Below are 12,862 nucleotides of genomic sequence, written 5' to 3' on the forward strand. Positions count from 1 at the left end.
GTCTAGATGTATGTAATTATTTTTATCTCTAGATGTAGATATAGATTTTTATTTTGTTTGAATGTTTGAACAGAGTTGAAGTGGGCTGGGCCTGAGGTGGTAAGGTCCAGATTTAGCAATTTTTGGTCAAGTCGCGTGCATCATGACAGAATTTGGATGAGATCGCTTCAGTTGACTTTTTTTATTGGCCCACCTCCTCTCTACCTGTTGCCTCTGCCTCCATTACACAAGTGTAACACAAGCGTGCGCACACGCGCGCACACACACACACACACACGCGCACACGCATGCACACACAGCTCTTAGGATATCAACATGCAGTTCCCTAGACGGCAAGATTCCCTCTTCCTTCTGAATTAGTCCACTTCCTTATTCCTCATCATTTTGCTGACAAGGCAAGACTCTTCCTGTGCTAAAATCACACACCAGCCCTACCACTGCATTAATGCCTCTGCTCCAACACGCAAGTCTGCTGGGAAACCACTCCAAACCTTGGTAGTTCCTGGGTCTCGCGTGTGTCTGCTGTCCAGCTACGTTCCAAGACGACGGGTCACTGTCCAATGGGAGACCGGCTTCATCTCTGTGAGTCCTTGAAACCCACCGTCTGACCCCTTATATAAATAATCCCATAAGCAAACTAGTAGGGGAGAGGGTTGCGGGTAGAGGGGCGGAAGGTGACACCAGTGTCAGCTCCAATGTTACAGGAGCTGGGAGGCCTCCTGGGAGTCCAAGCCTCCACAGAACAAAGTGACATAAGGTATTTGGTGTTTTGGACACAGCAGCAAACTTTTTAAAGAGGACACTATGTCCTCGTGGGCAGTACAGCTGTCTCGGGAACCTGGTTTCCCTTCTCCAAATGCAGCCGCGCCCTTTGCTTGAGCGCTGAGCAATTGTATCCCTGAGGACTCAAGTTGACCAGACGCCCAGGAAAAGATCTCCCCCCGTCTGTCGTTGCCCTGTCTTCAATAAGCTCTAAGTTCATTGGCAAGCCCAAGTTCCGTGATGGTAGCTGCGTGGGGGACTTGGAGTCTAGACATAGGAACCCCCCCCCCGAATCTGGGGCTAAATATCATTTGTGAGCAATGCAGGCCAGGGTCTCACCACAACTAAACCCATCCTCCTCTTTCAGCTAGGTGAGTAAGAATAGCAAGGATGGGATGGATCAATGGGAAAGCATAGCCTCCATGGTCAGTGATGCCTTTGACGAGGAACCTCCAATAAAGCTCAGCTAGCAGCCCCCAGGAAAGCCTCTGAGAAAATGCTAATCAGATTTAGAACTCCGGAATCTGGACCTCCAACCAAATGTTTCTTACCCCTAAAAACTTAGATCCCATCTCCTCTACCCTTCCCCATGTAAACCACCAGGTGGCACCAGCATCAGGGATTTCAAAACCAAAACTAAACTGGGAAGGCAGATTTTTTTTGTTTATGCAAATGGTTTTCATTCCCTACAACATTCCTCCGGGAATGGTCACCCACCCCTCCGCTGCCACAGTCCTTCCCTCCCCCTTCCCTCCTCTGCATGCCCACTCCTTCTTTCAACTTACAGTGCCTGCAGACTGTCAGAAGAGCTGAGGACCCAAAACAAACCGGCCTAAGACATGTGAGTAAGGCTGATGGGCACCAAGGGAGAAGGGAGGAGTTGGGCATAAGAGGCAAGCATGTTCCCACATTATTTTTAAAAGAAGAAGAATAGGAACCTAGCATTCTCCTTTCTTTAGTTCCCGTCTCCAGTGCACACACATATACAGGGACACACTCCTCAGCCTTCCTCCCAAGGACCTTCCTCTTCGACATGAGCTGCTGCAGCCTCTCTTTTCTTGACCTTGGGTTCATAGCAGGGTAAGGGGAGGGGAGGGAACCCTCTTAATGAGGAGAGAATCCCCTATGTCTGTTTCTCAGACTCCGTGAAGGGTTTCTGCCAAAGGCCTTTGCTGAAGCGTTGGGCACCTTCACAGTACAGTCTTCACCCTCAGTTAGCTGGTCCCAAGCCAGTCTTATTCCAGGAAGAAAAGGAGATGAAAGAGGAGGGCAGAGGGGGCAGCTGGGAGCGGGCATGATGGGAGCATGGTGACCTCTGGACTGGACACTGGCCTGGGAGAGACACCGCTGCAGCAGCTGCAAAGGCTGCCAGTGCCCAGTTCACAGTACCTCTGTGTAGTCTAGATGGGCAGAGTGAAGGATGGGCATCGTCCCATCTTTGCCCCACAACAGCCCAAACAACAAGGTTGCTGCACCCTTCCAGCCCCACAAACACTGCCCCCTGTCTCTCTTTAACAGGCTACTCTTTGCCCTCCTTCTGGTGACCCTATTCTGCAGTGTGGAGGGCTCCATCTACATCCCTCAGAAGCTCTATGGAGAGGTGACCTCCCCTCTACATCCAAAGCCTTACCCCAATGACTTTGAGGAAACCACTGTGATCACAGTCCCTGTGGGGTACAGGGTGAAGCTTGTTTTCTGGCACTTTGACGTGGAGCCTTCTGAAGGCTGTCTGTATGACTATGTCAAGGTAGGAGTCAGGTTGGGAGGGAAGGGAGAAAAGGCTGGGCCACTGGAGAAGCTGGAAGTCTGCTCTAAACACCCCTGGACAATATGCCTGCACCCCATCATTGTGCTAGCCTTGAGTTCCTGGTGGCATAAATGGGGTATTGATGGGTTTTGAGGCCCTGGGTAAGAATCATGGGTTGGGGTGAGAAGGGCTTTTGTTTTGTTTTCCAGATCTCACTATGTATAGAAGTCAGGAGGTGGCTAGCTGTAAGACCTTAGGAAAGAGCAGTGACTCAGTTTCCCTGTCTGGCTACCTACCTCATCAGGAGCATGAGGAAATGAAGCATGTGGCAGCTTGCACATGGTCTCCAGGGAGGACAAGGGTCTTGGTCCCCTCTGCTCTGTACACTTCAAAGGCCTTCTTTCTCGGCCTCATCTTTCTATGTCCAGAAAAGATAAAAGGCAGGATTCAAGCAGGGCCCATGCACAACCACACACTGTCTTTCTCAAGCAGCAGCTTGGAGGCTCAGAAAATAACACGGAAACTGCACATCCTCACAACAAAGAGGGTTCCACAAGGCTGCAGTGTCGGGGGCGGGGGCAGCGTTTGGTGAAGTGAGTGAGGAAGATACCTACGGCTTCTGAGAGACTGAGTCTGAGAGGAAATGTGGTCAAGATGCCAGACAAAGCTAGTCAGGGCCAAGGTTGCTGGGTACCAAGCACACGATCGTGTCAGTTAGTAGAGCGGGAGACAAGGCTGAATGTGGTTTTTAAGCAATGAAATGGAAAACAAAACAAAACCCTGGGCGTGGTAGCACGCTTCTGTGATCCCAGCACTAGGGAGACTTAGAATGTTTGGATCAGCCTGGGCTACACAGCAAGCTCAAGGCAAGCCACTTTCTCAAAAACACCAAGGAGGGAAAGGCAGGTGAGAAGAGGTGGGGTGGAGAAGAAGAGGGGGACAATGACAGAGACCAAAGATGACCAATCCAAGCTCGAGAAATGAAGGCATGATCAAGGCACCTAGAGACAAGGATTCCTGGGGAAGAAGGGTACAGGAAGTGATGGGAATGAGTGAGATTGGAGCCTTGGGGTGGGGGAGGGGAAACAGGGGAGAGATGACCAGGCACAGAATGGCAGGTGAAGAGTCAACCGTCAGGACAGGAAGGCAGAAGAATTGCAAGTCTAGGGCTGGTAAGATGGCTCAGTGGGTAAAGACACCTGCCTGCAAGTTGTCCACTGTGCTCCACGTATATGCCCCCCAACAGGTCCCCAATACACACAAACACACACACACACACAGAGAGAGAGAGAGAGAGAGAGAGAGAGAGAGAGAGAGAAATTAATAAATATCTAGGCCAGCCTAGGATACATAGTAAGAGCCTACCTAAAAAAATAAAAATTAATGAAGGACTGGGATAGACAAAGAAGCATCACCTGAAGGTGTCCATAGCATCCAGATATGACAGTAACATTAGATCATGATTCAGTCCAGGGTAACAGAGAGGACCTTTGCTGGCCTGCCACATGGAAGTAGGCTCCTTAGCAGGGCTCCTCTCTTGTCCTTTCTCCAATAGATTTCTGCTGATAAGAAAACTCTAGGGAGGTTCTGTGGGCAGCTGGAGTCTCCCCTGGGCAACCCCCCAGGAGAGAAGGAATTCATATCTGAGGAAAACAAGATGCTCCTGACCTTTCACACAGATTTCTCCAATGAAGAGAATGGGACAATCATGTTCTACAAGGGCTTCCTGGCATACTACCAGGCTGTGGGTGAGTGGTCCCTGGGGCCAGCCCTTCTCTCTGGTCTCTGCCACAGGAGTGGTCAGGGGACAACCCTGAACCCAAAGAACCCAGAGCCTGACTTTTCTTATTTCTCTCAGCAAGATGAGGTCTGACAGCCGGGCGGTGGTGGCACACGCCTTTAATCCCAGCATTTGGGAGGCAGAGGCAAGCGGATCTCTGTGAGTTCGAGGCCAGCCTGGTCTACAAGAGCTAGTTCCATTACAGCTAGGGCTTTAATACAGAGAAACCCTGTCTCAAAAAAAACTGAGAGAGAGAGAGAGAGAGAGAGAGAGAGAGAGAGAGAGAGAGAGGAAAAGACAGGACCTGACAATCTGGGTTCTACTGCCATCAAGCAGTTCCCAGGAAACATCAGGGAGGTGTAGAGGCCAGAAATAGACTTTGTCTCCTGACCTCTGGTACATGACTCTTTGAGAAAGAACCACACAGAAGTCTCTGGAAAGAGGCCCCCATGCCATGGCACAACAGTGGGGCATCTGACCCCAGAAGCCTCTGGGTAGGAAAGCCTTCCTTCCCGAATCCCTTCCAGACCGTGATGAATGCGAACCCCAGTACAACACAGTGGAAGGGAGCTACCAGCCCCGGTGCCAACAGCTGTGTCACAACTACGTCGGAGGCTACTTCTGTTCCTGCCGTCCAGGCTATGAGCTTCAGAAAGATGGACTAACCTGTCAGGGTGAGGCAGAGTGGGCGTGAGGAGGTGGCAAGGGCTGAGCAGAGGCTTGCGGAGCCAACCTGAGATTCCTACTGACCTGTCTGGTTCCGCTCACAGCTGAGTGCAGCAGTGGGCTTTACACGGAGCCGTCCGGCTATATCTCAAGCCTCGAATACCCTCAACCCTACCCTCCCGATCTGCGCTGCAACTACAGCATCCGGGTAGAGCGGGGCCTCACTCTGCACCTCAAGTTCCTGGATCCTTTTGAAATCGACGACCACCAGCAAGTTCACTGCCCCTACGACCAGCTCCAGGTACAGCCTTACACTCTCTTTCACACATCCACATGGCTCCCGGGGTCCCTGCTTGTTCCCGGGTCCACTGACTGAGTGGGACAGGATCACGCATGGCTGACCAGCTTCACAGAGGTCTAGAGCAGTCATGGGTCTTAGGGGCAGGGCCCTTGTACACCTTCAGCCGAAAACTGACACCAGGTAGGTGGGTTCCATCTCTACCACCGCCGTTGACTGTGAGGCTGATACCCAAGAGGCCATGTTTAGAAATGTACCCTCTGGAGAAAAAAACATCCATCCCCCTCCCACTTCCCCTTAGATCTATGCTAATGGGAGGAATCTGGGTGAGTTCTGTGGAAATCAAAGGCCTCCAGACTTTGACACCAGGAGCAACGCAGTCGATCTGCTGTTCTTCACTGACGAGTCGGGGGTCAGTCGAGGCTGGAAGCTTCACTACACCACTGAGAGTAAGAGGCTGAGGGTGGAGTGTGGTGCGCTGGGAAAACTAGTGCTTAATATGCACGAGACCTTGGGTTCAATCTCCAGCCCCCCAAAACGAAAATATGATATCTAAGCACCCTCCTTGCCTGCCAATTATGAGGGAAAGTGGGGGAGAAGGAAGGACAAACGGCTATGATGTGAACATGTCCTCTGGCCTCACCCACAGTCATCAAGTGCCCCCAACCCAAGGCCCTAGATGAGTTCACCATCATCCAGGATCCGCAGCCTCAGTACCAGTTCCGGGATTACTTCATTGTCACCTGCAAACAAGGCTACCAGCTCGTGGAGGTAAGAGGCTGTGGCTGACAGGTGAGAGCCTCCGGTGTCCAAGGGGAAACTGAGATAGTCTGATACTGTAGACTCAACTGGAGCCGTTGAGGATTGGAAGTCCCAATCCTCCTGGTGTCTGGTCTGAGTACACAGAAAAGGGACTGGGGCTCAAGGTCCACCACAGATACAGAGCAAGTTCCAGGGCCAAGCTGGGTGACTCAATGAGACCTTGTCTCAAAGCCAAAAGTAAAAGAGAGGGCTGAGGATGGCTCAGTGGCAGATGCTTGCCTAGCAGGCAGGAGGTCCAAGGTTCGGTGCCCGGTACAGTCAAGAAGAGACAGGGAATCGACATTGCCTATATATTGGAAACACTCAGAGGGACTTTAAGAAACGGATGTCTGGGTTCCCTGCTTGAGAATCTAATTCCATCAGGGCTGCAGTACAGCCTGGCCACTGTTGAAAACTACCCGTGGGGTTTGGATGTGCGCCAAGCTTAAACACTCCTGGACCACCTTAATTACTCGCTGTAGGAATAAGAACTGAAAAGTCAGGGTGGCGTTGTCCCGACTGGTTCAACACCACACAGCGGCTGCTGTACACCAGGGACAAGACCCAACCTTCTGGGGCTCTTTGACACACATTGGCGGTCTCACCACAGCCCCACTGCCCTGACTCCAGCTTTGCAGACTGACGAAGAAATGTGGTACAGGAGACAGGGAGAAGGATGGTTGACTGGTTGTTGGTGACAGTCAGTCTCACTATACAGACTAGGGTAGACTCGAACTTTTTATCCTCCTGCCTCCATTTCCTGAGTCCTGAGATTACAAGTATTTGCCCTGAGACCCATTCTTGCTCTTAATAAGCTATTCATAGTCAGGTGTGGCAGCGACCTGTGACATGCACTCCCAGGGGTTAGAACAGGAAAACCATGAATTTGAGGCCAGCCTAGGCTGCGTAGCTAGTTCCAAGGCAGCCTAGGCTGTATAACAAGGCCCTGTCTAGAAATGGTTTTCATATTTCCCAATATTATCAAGGGATGCCACCTTTTGGTCTTGTGCCAATTGTCCACTAACCTGCCATATCATCACACTGAACACCTAGGAAAATGGCCCAGTGGCACTAGTATTTTAGGGAAAGCCCTGGCTTTAAAAAAAAAAAAAACTGCAGGGGCTGGAGAGATGACTCAGCCATTAGAGAGCACTGACTGCTCTTCCAGAGGACCCAGGTTCAATTCTCAGCACCCACATGGCAGCTCACAACTGTCTGAAAATGCAGTTCCACAAGATCTGACACCTTCACACCAATGCACATAAAATAAAGTTAAATAAATCATTTTTAAAAAACTGCAACCTAGGAGAGAGCGTGATGCAGACCTTGGACAAAAGAGTGAGAAGTTGGGGTCTATTCCAGAAAATAGCATTTGTTTTAAATCAAAAATACAATCCTGACTTGTTTGATTTTTATTACAATTTGGGGAGATGGGGGAATGGATCTAGTGGAAATAGGCAAGAGACTTAAAAGAAGACTATTGAATCTACCAATTAGCCTTGCTGTGACTTTCTGCTTTGGAACTCAGTATCCCATCTACAGCCCTGGCCTGAGAGCGCTAGCTCGGGAGGAGGGAGGAGCCACACTCTCAAGCCCTGCGGTCTAAGAGATGGACACCACATCAGCCAACATATCCCCTCCACTCCGTGTGCAGCATGGAAGCGGGGAGCTCTGTGCTGATGGCCGCTCTAATTTCCACTCTAACAGGGAAACCAGGTGCTGCTCTCCTTCACAGCTGTTTGCCAGGATGATGGCACATGGCATCGTGCCATGCCCAGATGCAAGAGTAAGTCACAAGCTGGATGTTCCTGCCCCTAGGGACCTGCCATCCTTTAGTCTTGAGACTTGATTGAGCTGGAGTCAGGCAATGGTGGCACATGCCTTTAATCCCAGCACTCAAGAGACAGACAGAGGCGGGCGGATCTCTGTGAGTTCAGGGCCAGCCTGGACTACAGAGCGAGTGCCAGGACAGGCTCCAAACTACAGAGAAACCCTGTCTTGGAAGAAAAAGAAAAGACTTGAGCTGGGAGGGAAAGAACCTAGACTTTCCTCTGTAGGACCTTGGCTCCTGGCTTGTCCCCCAAGTTCACGGTCCATCTCAGAAAGTTAAGTCCTCATCTCAGGCCTGATGGGCTCTGCCAGAACTGAATTTCCCTCCATGCATTGCAAGTGTCCACCCTACTGACCACACTTCTCTGGGGCTCTCTGAGACAGCTCACACTCATGCTGAAGTGTCCATGCAGGTGGTCTCCACTCCCTTACAAGCCTCTGTTCTCTCTAAGTCAAGGACTGTGGGCAGCCGCGAAGCCTGTCTAATGGCGACTTCAGCTACATCACCACAAAAGGTGTGAACACCTATGAAGCCCGTATCCAATATTACTGCCGTGAACCATATTACAAGATGAAGACCAGAGCTGGCGGTAGTGAGTCCGTGCGAGGTAGGAGCTGATGCCCACCACAGCCCTCAATCCTTTGTGGCTGTGAGGGACATCTGAAATTTCTTCAACAGAGTCTTAGGTATTGGCTGGAGGATCCCAAATTATAATGTCAAAATGTCTAATAGGTTTGCAGAAATGGGAACCCAGACTGGTGGATAGAAGTCAAGCAAAAGACTCTCATAAGCCGTCAGATCCCCCTCCCCACCGCAACCATTACCAATCCTACCACTACCAGTAACAATGCCATCATCCATCAGTAGCACCACTATCACAGTTACCATTGACACACCACCAATATTACCATCATCATCACTTCTATCACCAACAACCGCCACCATCATACCAACACCGGCACCACCAATACCACAGGCAACACCAACATCACCCCCGACACTGATATTACCACCATCACTACCAACATCAACGATCTCCACTACATTACCACCAACACCACCACCATCACTATTACCAAAGCCAATATCACCATCACTGCTTATCATCACCACATCAACACTGCCTCCATCATATCCATCCATTAGCAATAAAGTCATTGTTACCAGCTCTACCACTAATAATAGCACTGCACCACCATGATAGCCATCACCACCATCACCCTTACAGTGAAATGCCCTCTCCATTCTCCCCCTCTCGGGCTGTTGTGTTGTGAGATTTTGCATTTAGATTTACTTAATGCTTCTCAAACTTGTCTATGGGTTGGTTGGTTGGTTGGTTGGTTGGTTGGTTGGTTGGTTGGTTTATTGTAGTCATAGGGATTTAACCTAGGGCATCTCTCATGCGCTCTTACCACTGAGCTATAGACCCAGCTGTCCTATTGGTTAATATTCTCTCTCCTCTCTTCTCCCCCCTCATCCTCAAATTCACTGTGTAGCCAAAGATAATTTTAAACACCTAATTCTCCTGCCTTTATATCCCAAGAGTTAGGATTACATGTATATGTCACCATACCTAACCAAAATTTCTCTTTAAATTTAAAAGACAAAATTCCAAGGCTGAGCATATTGCTCAGGGGTAATACACTTGCCTACCATGTGAGAGTCCCTGCATTACATCTTCAACACTAGAAGGAAGGGAGAGAAGGAGGGAGGGAGGGAGGGAGGGAGGGAGGGAGGGAGGGAAGAGGGAAAGAAGGAAGGAAGGGCTTTGGTCATTTTAAAATGAAGGTAATACGTACTTGAAAGTGTCAACATGTTAAACGGGATCATACAGATAAATGCTCAGGAACAAACATGGCAGAGTGTCAGCAATCAGAAGATGTAGCTGCTGCTGGCTGTGGTGCTGCACTCCTGGAATGCCAGTGACGTGGTGACTGTCGCAGATGGATGGAGAGTTCAAGGCCAGTTTGAGCTTCATAGCAAACTCAAGGAGAGCCTTACTAAACAATGAACCCCGGAAAGAAAGATACAGGAAGATATGGCATTATTATCTCTAATCCTGCTACCCAAAGGAAGCTTTGGATGGCTTCCTTCCAGTGTGTGAGTCTACTGTTACAAATGGCCATCACCTCAAATACATTTAGCTAGGTATTCTGACTTTTTTTCACTCAATGATAAGACAAAATATGTGTGTGGAGTCTCTTAACACTTTTATATGTCCATATAGATTTGGTGGCTCTTTTCTCCAACTCCCTATATAATACCCTCAGTGTCCAATGGCCTCTGCTCCGGCTTTTCTGGCCTGTTACCTCCAGCCTTGATTCTGACCCCTTTCGTCTATAGGGATATACACCTGCACAGCACAGGGCATTTGGAAGAATGAAGAGGAAGGGGAGAAGATGCCCCGGTGTCTTCCAGGTAAATACTGGGTCACCCCAAGTGTGGTTTGCAGTATCGTGGGGCCTTAGGAAAAGCCTGGTATAGAGAAAGGAGGTCTGTTAACAGTAGTTTCTGTCATGCCAGGTCCCACAGTCCCAAAGAAACACACAGTGGTTTATATTAATCAAAAACTGTTTGGCCTAGTAGCTCAGGCTTCTTATTAACTCTTACATCCTACATTAACCCATAATTTTTGTCTGTATTAGCCACATGGCTTGGTACCTTTTATCAGTGAGGCATTCTCATCTTGCTTCCTCTGCGTCTGGATTACAACTGCAAGCTGAGTCTTTCCTCTTCCCAGAATTCTCCTGTTCTCGTTGCCCTGCCTATACTTCCAGCCTGGTCACCCTGCCTATACTTCCTGCCTGGCTACTGGCCAATCAGCATTTTATTAAAGCAATACAGTTGACAAATCTTTACAGGGTACAAGGTCATTGTCCCACAGCAGAGGTCAAGTGAGGAGATGCCTTAGCTCAAAGTGAAAACCTGAGGAGGAGGAGGGGAAAAGGAGCAAGAAGGAGGTCCCAAGGGAGAGGCACAGAAAATCTAAATTAGTCCTGCCGGTCTAGTGTGCCCACAAAGGAGGAATCAAAGTCAAGTCAGAGAAATTGCGGGAAGGAGTAAATGTGAACAAGAGGCATGAGTCGAGAACGGGCTGGCTATAAGATGGACAACGGGAACAGGAAGATCAAGGGTTTTGCCTTTAGGATTACTTAATTGCTTCTCAAACTCAAAAGACTCAAGAGCAACAAAGAGAGGAGGAGGTGAAATGAACCAAAGAAGGAAGGAGGGTGTGGCCTGGGGCTGACTGGTCCTCATCCCCTGTCTCCCTGCAGTGTGTGGGAAGCCTGTCAATCCTGTGACGCAGAAGCAGCGTATCATCGGAGGGCAGAAAGCCGAACCCGGCAACTTCCCCTGGCAGGCATTCACCAACATCCATGGGCGCGGGGGCGGGGCCCTGCTTGGGGACCGCTGGATCCTCACAGCAGCCCACACCATCTACCCCAAGGATCGGAACAAACAAGACAGCTCCAGTAGAGATGTTTTCCTTGGTCACATAGATCTGGAAGAGATCGAAAAATTGGGACATCACCCAGTCCGTAGGGTCATCATTCATCCCGACTACCGCCAAGAAGAGCCTAACAATTTTGAAGGAGATATTGCCCTGATGGAGTTGGAAAACAGGGTCACCCTGGGTCCCGACCTCCTCCCTATCTGTCTCCCTGACAATGAGACCTTCTATGACAAAGGCCTCATGGGTTATGTCAGTGGCTTTGGGATAAAAGAAGACAAAATTGCTTCTGAACTCATGTTTGTCCGTCTGCCCGTAGCTGATCGTAGGGCATGCCAGAGGTGGCTCCAGACAAAAAAGAGCAATGACGTATTTTCTGAAAATATGTTCTGCTCTGGGGACCCAACTATAAAGCAAGATGCCTGCCAGGGGGACAGTGGAGGTGTGTTTGCTGTCAGGGACCGTAACCGCAATATCTGGATTGCCACAGGCATCGTGTCCTGGGGTATTGGGTGTGGTGAGGGATATGGCTTCTACACCAAGTTACTCAACTATGTTGACTGGATCAAGAAAGAAATCGGAGAGGAAGACTGAACCCAGGGTTCACTAGACCAGAATCCAGTGTGTAGTGTCTGAAAAAATTATCTGACCAATTGTTGATAACCACTATGATCCCTTATTAAAATCACAGGCGGTGTGTGGAATAAAATGCTTTTCTATAATTCCATCAACATTCTGTTGTTTTGTTTTGTTTTCAACAGTTTGAATATGCAGCCCAGGATGGCCTAAAATTTACAATCCTCCTGCCTGAGGCCCGGGGTTAAAGCTAACAATGTCGGGCTGGAGAGGCGGCTCCCTGGTTAAGAGTATAAAATGTTCGTACAGACAGCAGAGTTTGAGTTCCATCACTCATGTCACGTGGCTCACAACTGCCTCTAACTCCAGCTAACGGGAGCCCAAGGACTTCAGCCTCTTCAGACACCTGCACATACCCGCACATACATACATAATTAAAGTACTACTCTGTTTTTTGTCTTGACCATATTATATGAAGAAAGTCCTGGTTTGTTTTTTTGTTTTTGTTTTTGCTGTGTGTGTGTGTGTGTGTGTGTGTGTGTGTTTGCAAATTAAAAGCTTTTTAAAAACATCACATTCTTATCACTCAATTTTCCTTAAGGGAGGAATGGTATGAACTTGTGTCTCCAAGACCAACCACTAATCCTTTGAAACAAGTTCTTACTGCACTGTCCAGGCTGGTCTCAAATACGTAGGCCAAGAAGTTCTCCATCCTCAGCAGCCCGAGACCTGAGGCCACAGCTCTACGCCACCATGCCCAGTTTACTAAAATTAGTTTGAAATAAATAATGTTCTTTCTTTTCACTTTTTATTTTTATTTAACATGTATGGGTGTTTTTTCTTTGCACCAGGTTCACACATTCCCCCAGAAGAGGGCACTTGATCCCTTGAGACTAGAGCTATACATGATTCTGAGCTGCAGGCCGGTGGGTGCTGGGAACCAACCCTGC

The 12,862-nt window shown here is 49.2% G+C and overlaps 1 protein-coding gene across 2 annotated transcripts; it reads left to right on the forward strand.

The window, feature by feature from the left end:
* The first annotated feature begins 431 nt into the window (after positions 1–431).
* On the forward strand, positions 432–12,058 carry C1r (complement C1r). 2 transcript variants are annotated; one of them, XM_041642097.1, is made up of 12 exons: positions 432–582; positions 1,550–1,603; positions 2,281–2,509; positions 4,065–4,257; positions 4,817–4,963; positions 5,060–5,256; positions 5,555–5,702; positions 5,903–6,024; positions 7,762–7,840; positions 8,337–8,492; positions 10,229–10,303; positions 11,161–12,058. In XM_041642097.1, coding segments are annotated over exons 2-12 (2,118 nt in total). In that variant the 5' UTR covers positions 432–582; positions 1,550–1,601; the 3' UTR covers positions 11,931–12,058. The 2 variants fall into 2 exon arrangements, with proteins under 2 accessions (XP_041498031.1, XP_041498022.1); XM_041642088.1 differs by lacking the exon at positions 432–582 and having other exon boundaries at positions 1,458–1,603.
* The last annotated feature ends 804 nt before the right edge of the window (positions 12,059–12,862 follow it).

Source organism: Microtus oregoni, unplaced genomic scaffold (assembly GCF_018167655.1).
Source record: "Microtus oregoni isolate MIOR12 unplaced genomic scaffold, Mior012 000002F_ref0000024, whole genome shotgun sequence".
Classification (NCBI taxonomy): Eukaryota; Metazoa; Chordata; class Mammalia; order Rodentia; family Cricetidae; genus Microtus; species Microtus oregoni.